The sequence below is a fragment of the Grammomys surdaster genome, unplaced genomic scaffold (genome assembly GCF_004785775.1).
Source record: "Grammomys surdaster isolate TR1022 unplaced genomic scaffold, NIH_TR_1.0 126028, whole genome shotgun sequence".
Taxonomy (NCBI): Eukaryota; Metazoa; Chordata; class Mammalia; order Rodentia; family Muridae; genus Grammomys; species Grammomys surdaster.
This window is the reverse complement of record NW_021620841.1, coordinates 3,036,015-3,043,188: the sequence shown is the minus strand read 5'-3', so window position 1 is coordinate 3,043,188 and position 7,174 is coordinate 3,036,015. Positions and strand designations below refer to the sequence as shown.

At 36.8% G+C, this 7,174-nt stretch overlaps 1 protein-coding gene across 16 annotated transcripts in view; it reads right to left on the bottom strand.

Annotated features, from left to right (window-relative positions):
• Ppfia2 (PTPRF interacting protein alpha 2) overlaps positions 1-7,174 on the bottom strand; it is a 428,942-nt gene that overhangs the window by 108,558 nt on the left and 313,210 nt on the right. For all 16 annotated transcript variants that reach the window (XM_028754574.1, XM_028754577.1, XM_028754579.1 and 13 more), the window contains one exon: positions 3,561-3,782. In XM_028754574.1, coding sequence (XP_028610407.1) covers positions 3,561-3,782 — 222 coding nt within the window. The remainder of the gene's footprint in view (positions 1-3,560; positions 3,783-7,174) is intronic.

Here is a 7,174-nt window from a genome sequence, read left to right as displayed (position 1 = left end):
GGAGAGGGAGAGGGAGAGGGAGAGGGAGAGGGAGAGGGAGAGGGAGAGGGAGAGGGAGAGGGAGAGGGAGAGGAAGAGAGAACAATGTCCAGATTTATGCAGATAGCCAGGGTTGAGGAGTGAGTGCTCGCACCTTTACAGTTCTTGTCAAGGATGTCAATTCCTACCTACTTCTTACACCTATACCTAGTCCTTACACTTCCATTTGCTGCCAGGCTCTGAAAGCATTTGATTCCGACTGTCTGTCTGTGGTGAATGATGGGATGTGTTCCTTTTTCATAAGTCTTAACTAAAAGGTGCTGACCTAGGAATTAGGAAGCATAAAAATAAAATTACATGTTGCATAAAAATTGCGTAGGATAAGGAAGACCTAACCCATTAAAATACATTCCTAATGAAACAATCCCTGGCCATACAGGGTTGATGTTTCCTGTCTCACCTGCTTTTCAGTCACCTATATCTAGACACTATTCTAATCAAGGAGTTATTTTAAAATGTGCAACAAGGAAGAGAGAGCCAGAGATACTGCACTCTCTCTGCAAGAGATAGCTAAAAATAAAGCCGATGAGTGGCTAAAATGCAAGAAAAGAACTGAATCTCTGGAGCTACAAGCATGGAGAGCTACAGAATGAGCAAACGCTCATGTAATGGTGTAGCAACTTAAAAAAGAGAGGGATCCTAATATTCCCTACTAAACCTTGTATGTCATGTAAGTTTGGGCTGTAGGAAGCAGTGAAGAGGAAATGAGTATTCACGAACCTGAGCTATGTGTAATTGTATTGTTATCTGACCATCAGTGAAAATATCACTGCATTCTCATTCATGGCGAGTGCTGCGTCCATAAACACTCTAATCCCACAATGTAGTGAAGGATGCTGAGTACCCATTTCTTCAACAAAGGATTTTGTTGTTGTATGCACAATAATGATGTATGTAGATAGAAAAGGTAAACCATTAGGGCTCAGTGAAGGGAATATATTAAACAAGGAGGATTGTTGTGCTGTTGTGTTAAAATTGAAATAAAATATGAAGGAGGTACAACTGTAAAAAGCAAGGTCTGAGAGCATGCGTTTGAGAGAGCATTTGGGCAAATAGTAGAGGCTAAGAACATGAAATCAAGCAAGTCCTGCTTGCTTAAGAGTTCACTTTAATTGAACAAAGTTTGGTAGGATGACAGAGTGACAAGACAGGATGCATTACCCTTAAAATATTTTTCAGGCACCTTCCATGGCTCTGATATTGCTGCAAGTAGATTATACGGCAATTAAAAGGTTTTAAAATAATAATGTGACTCACAGAACACATAAAACTCATGAAGAAGGAAGACCAAAGTGTGGGTGCTTCGGTCCTTCTTAGAAAGAGTAACAAAATACACACAGGAGCAAATGTGGAGACAAAGTGTGGAACAGAAACTGAAGGAGGGGCAATCTGGAGACTGCCTCACCTGAGTATCCATCCCATGTGCAGTCACCAAAGGCAGACACTGTTGTGGATGCCAGGAAGTGCATGCTGACAGGAGCCTGATATAGCTGTCTCCCTAGAGGAGACATACACAGTGGCTGATGCTCGCAGCTAACCATTCTGATCAAAGGATACCCAATGGAAGAGAAAGGGAGACAATTGAAGGAGCTGATGGGGTTTGTGGCTCCATGGGAGAGCAACAATATCAACCAACCAGAGATCCCAGGGTCTGAATCACCAGCCTAGGAGCACACAGGGAGGGACCTATGGCTCCAGCTGTATATGTAGTGGAGGATGGCCTTGTCAGGCATAGGTACAAGAGAAGGTCCTTGGTCCTGTGAAGGCTAGATGCCCCAGTGGGGAATTTGAGAGCGGGGAGATGGGAGTGGGTGGGTAGGTGGGGGCACACCCTCATAGAAGCAGGAGGAGGGGAGATGAGACAGGGGGTTCTGGCGGGGGATGAGAAAAGGGGTAACATTTGAAATGTAAATAAATAAAATATTCAATAAAAAATAATAATGTGAGCCAGATATTTATAAGAAGGCATAAGCCAATGTCAGCCCACTAAGTAAAGTATTATAACAACATCTTCAAATATAATGAATGCATCAAACTAGGGAAGGCTGTGGAAGACAATGAGAATTTACAGATTATAGGATTTACCAAGGAATCAAATGCAGAATGGGGGTGAAAGAAAATTCCACGGAACCTCCACGATTTAGGCCTAAGCAATAATATCGAATGTATGAAACTGCTGGACAGTAAGGCTTATCGGTGGCATGGGAAAGAAGCAAATGGCAGACTGATTTTGCTGAGATACCTGTTAGAAGCTTAGAGATAATCTCTGGGAAAGGGAGAAGAGAGAAAATGGAGATAGAAAAGGAAACTTTGAGCCTATGGTGGATGTGTAGCTCATTCACCTTTATCAACTTAAAGAAAGCAATGGGAGACTGGACAGGGAATACATATCAAGGCAGGAGAAGGAGCCCAAACCAGTAAAACATGAGATGAGGAGACATTAAACAGGATATCAAGAACAATTAGGCATAATACTAGCTCAGAGAAAAATAAATGTTCTAAGGACAAGAGTAGAATTTACTATCCGTACAAAGGATGGAGAATTTATCCACACAATCAGTAATATAAATCAATATAATGTTTTATTATGACATTTTTACTGGGTCAATAGGGGAAGATATGATAATATATCTTTGAGAAGAGAAAAACCAGATTTGGATACAACAAATGGGCAGCAATATTTACTAGTTAGACACATAGAAGTTTACTTATGAAGATATGCTTCATAGGAAAATGTAAAAATGAAAAATTTTAAGTGTCAAAAAGCTTCTGATATGCAAAGAATTGTATTTTTAAGAGTAAGAAAGAAGACAAGAACTATTTTACAATTTTATACTAATAGGCAAGATAATTTGATGTTTTAAGTAAAATATTTTCCTAGATCATTTAATAAATCTGAAGCTTTCTTTCTCTTTCTTTCTTTCTTTCTTTCTTTCTTTCTTTCTTTCTTTCTTTCTTCCTTCCTTCCTTCCTTCCTTCCTTTCTTTCTTTCTTTCTTTCTTTTTCTTTCTTTCTTTCTGTCTTTCTTTCTTTCCTACTTTCTTTCTTTTTCTCTGTTTTGTAGATAAAGTTAAGTTAATCCTTGCAAAATATAATATACATAAAAGAAAGGTTATATTATTCATATGCATATCATCTTCATACACAGGTACTCACAGACCCAAACACAAAATAAGAGACAATTTAAAGCAATGCTTTTGAGCACTCTATATTATACAAAATCTTGATTCATTCCCCTGTGCACATTTATTCAAATTTAAAATATGGAGCCTTCAAACATCATTGCATTTTCAGAAAGACTTTATAATAGCTGAGACTTGATTCCAAAGCTTTCCATTCATACATATTTAAAGAAGCAATAACTAAACCATAACAGGTACATAACTAAAATAACAAGCCTAATTATGGTCTCCCAGAAGAAAAGACTACAGGCCCCTAGGGAAGTTCATGGGGAGAGCTTCTCAGAGCAATATCTGGGAAGCCATTTAAGAAGCAAAGACAGACCGCTATGATCTACCTACCTCTCGGATGTCCCTTTGATATTTTGTGTTCATTTCTTCTGTTTTAATGAGGTCCTTCCTTGCTGTCTCTGCTTCTTGCTCCACTTCTCCCACCCGGGAAGAAAGAGCTGTTAAGCGTTCTTTCATTTGGGCCATTTCGTAATTTTGCTTTTCAAGCAATTCTTGCAGCTCGACAATCTGGCTGGTGTCATCTGTTGAATCTATGGAGCCATTGGATAGTCGCTGCAAGAAGAGATGGAAGCATGACACTTAGTATCTTCTTTATTCCTAACCCAAAGCATGAGAGGGAACATGGGGAACTAAGCAGTCTTCACAATGAGAAATAAGAATTCTGAAACAAACTAGTGTTAGTGAGAAACTATGATTTTGATAAATCTGAAATTAATAGATAAAGAAAAATGGCATGGAGGAGCTGGAGAGGTCGCTGTGCAGTTCTGCTCTTCCAGAGGACCTGGGAAGAGTTCTGTTTATAGCCCTGTGTAACTCTAGTTCCAGGGCATCTTATGCCTAACTCTGGACACCACAGCAACAAGCTCAAATATGCACACACACACACACACACACACACACACACACACACACACACACATACACACACACACACACAAACAAAAAAATAATGACATATATATATTTTAAAATTATGAAAGCAAGCCAGTGGTTTTCAATCATTTAGGTCTGTATGTATCAAAATCTTTCACTTTCCATATAATGTCCAGATAGATGCATTTTCATAACAAATTTATGTTACATATAAAAGCTATATTATAAGTGATTTAGGAAAAGTTACATATATAAGTGATACATATAGCACATTATTTTAATAAATAGATAGGAATATAAACTATGTAATATTTCTATAGCTTCACAGGCTTTATTTCACTTTATGTTTTAAATAAAATATTTTATACACTTTAAACAGTTTATCTGGATCATGTACTTTCCCTTCCCCAAAATATTCCCAGATCCTCCCACCTCCAAGCCTATCCAACTCTTGAAAATACATAATCTCCTTATGCTGGCCAACTTCTCCTAGGCATAGGGCTCATGTTAGAGTGTGGTTGATAGGCCCAGTGTCACTCTGTTGGAGAAAATTGATTCTTCCCTTTCCCAGAAGGCGTCAATTACAAGGAGCTTCTTGTTTAGGATGGAACTTTGTTTCCATTTCACCTTCTCAGTGTTGAGGTTATTGTCTGGTTTGAACATTGGCATCATGTGTGTGATATTATAGTCTCTATGAGTTCACGAGTTCCTATGTGTACCAGTCCTGTTATAGATGGATGGTGTCTCTTCCTTTGAGTCTTTAAAACAGTTCTGGCTCTTACAATATTTCTCCCTCCCCTTTCACATAGATTCCCCAGCACTAAAAATGGGAACAGTTGATAAAGAAATCCAATTTAGGTCTGTATGTACTAAAATCTTTCACTTTCCATAATATGTCCAGTTGTGGGTGTGTGTTTTAGCAACTAATATAAAAAGAAGTTTCTCTAATGAAGCCTGCTTGGTGAAATGGTTTATTCAAGCAGCAATATGTCATCAGGAATCATTTTATTGGTATTTTTTGAGCAGAAGAATAGTATTAGGCTTTCCCTAAGAACCATGACTTAATGTAGTTTTAGGCTCTTGACCACTTTATCAATATTAGGTTTGGTTCCATCTCATAGAATGGGCCTTAAATCAATCAAAAAGTGTCTGGTTATTACCACAACATCTGTTCCATTATTCTACCAGAATATCTTGCAGTCAGATTCTTGTTGTAGGTTTCAGGATTTTTATCTGGATATTATTTAATGATTACTTATCTCCTCCTGTAGTGTGCAAAGTACATGTCAGCACCATGAAAACAAGTCACTAATGGTTAAGCTTCAAGCTGGGTACCATCTTTATTTCATGTTGCATAATCTAAGTACATTGTATTTTCGGCAATAAGGCCTTATCATCAGTATGTGGATGGTAAACACAAGTGTTGACAATCTCTAATGATGACTGGGCAATCTTAGGACAATTTGAGCCAACAACTAAACAAAATGTAATCCTTTACTAGCACGGTGAGTTCTACTTGGTGGTTGTAGATATTTAGTTGAGATATGGTCTCCCCCACCCTATAGTGACTGCATTTAAAATTCTTTCATATATTTATAAGTTTTAGAGACTTTCTACACTAGTAGGTTTCCATATGGCTTGTCAAGGAACTTTTAATGACAGTAGGACCTCCTCACATTTCCTTCTTTACCCAGCATTCTATCCTAATCCCAATGTAGTTTTATAGAATGATGAATGGGACACTAAAATTACAGGTTTTAGTTTTAATGATACGCATACAAATAACATTTACACTTTTGTTGAAATAACATAACTTATATGATGATACCTCTGAAATTATGATTTCAGCATTGCCAGAATTTAAAAATTATATATGCACAAAACACAATTGAGGAAGCAGACAATGGTCAAATATGTTGAAACAGTTATTTCTACTTTTTGGAAAAGATGTCTAGTAAGTAGGGGAAGTCTATATTTTAAAAGTTTCTTACAAACCAATACTCAAAATATTTAAAGAAAGCAGAGAACTCAATAACAACAAAACTAAAGAGAAACATATGAGGAAATCTTCAAAGGACCTAGAAAGATATTTTTTAAAATAAAACTTGCATACAATCAGATTTATGAAAATAGTTACAGCATTAAAAGTCATCAAGGAAGGTACAAAACAAAACAACAGTGAAATATTATCTCATGATTATTCTAATGCAAGTTAAACAAATGTTCAAGGACAGCACATGTTGACAAAAATTTACATTGAGTGAATAGAAATAATAAAGTGATTATGGAGTGTGATAAGGTATCAATATAAGAAAAATAGAATTGCATATAATCTAGCACATTCACTGTTCAGTGTATAACTAAATATCCAAAGGAGTATTTTACTATGCCATGTCTACCTTGTTATTCAATATAGTATATTATTCATAATAGTGAACATATGGCATCAAAATGCTTCCTAACTGATCCCATGGGTATATAAAATGTGATACATATGCTAATAGAACACCATCTCACTTTATAACAAAGAAACTTTCCATTTCGTGTACCATGATTGAACTTGGAGGAGATTATAAATATAACGAACCAGAAAATTGGTAACAACATAATCTTGGGTATGTGCAAATTGTGTATGCAGAGTCAAACAAAGGTAAGAAAGTATAACAGAATAATAGAATAAAAATTCAGAGTGAAAGGAAGGATCGTTAGTAAAGGAATGCATTAATCAAAAGAAAATGAAAGGTTTCAGTTAGATGGAAGGAACATGTTTTAGTGATCTATTGTACATGTGACTAGCAGTTAAAAATTTCAAAAATTTCAAGTACGGTGGATAATCAGCAGGGATTAGTAAATTATCATGAATGAACATACATGAATTATTTTTCAATGAATAAGGTGACATGACTGGGATGTACTTTGGTGAAAAACACCCACCGGACATATACAAGGACATGAATTCAGTCACCAGTACTTGTACACAAGCAGGGAGTGGCCTATGAATAGAAAGTAAAGAAGGAAGAGCGACAAAGGGAGGGAGGGAGGAAAGGAGGGAGGGAGGAAGGGAAGGTTAC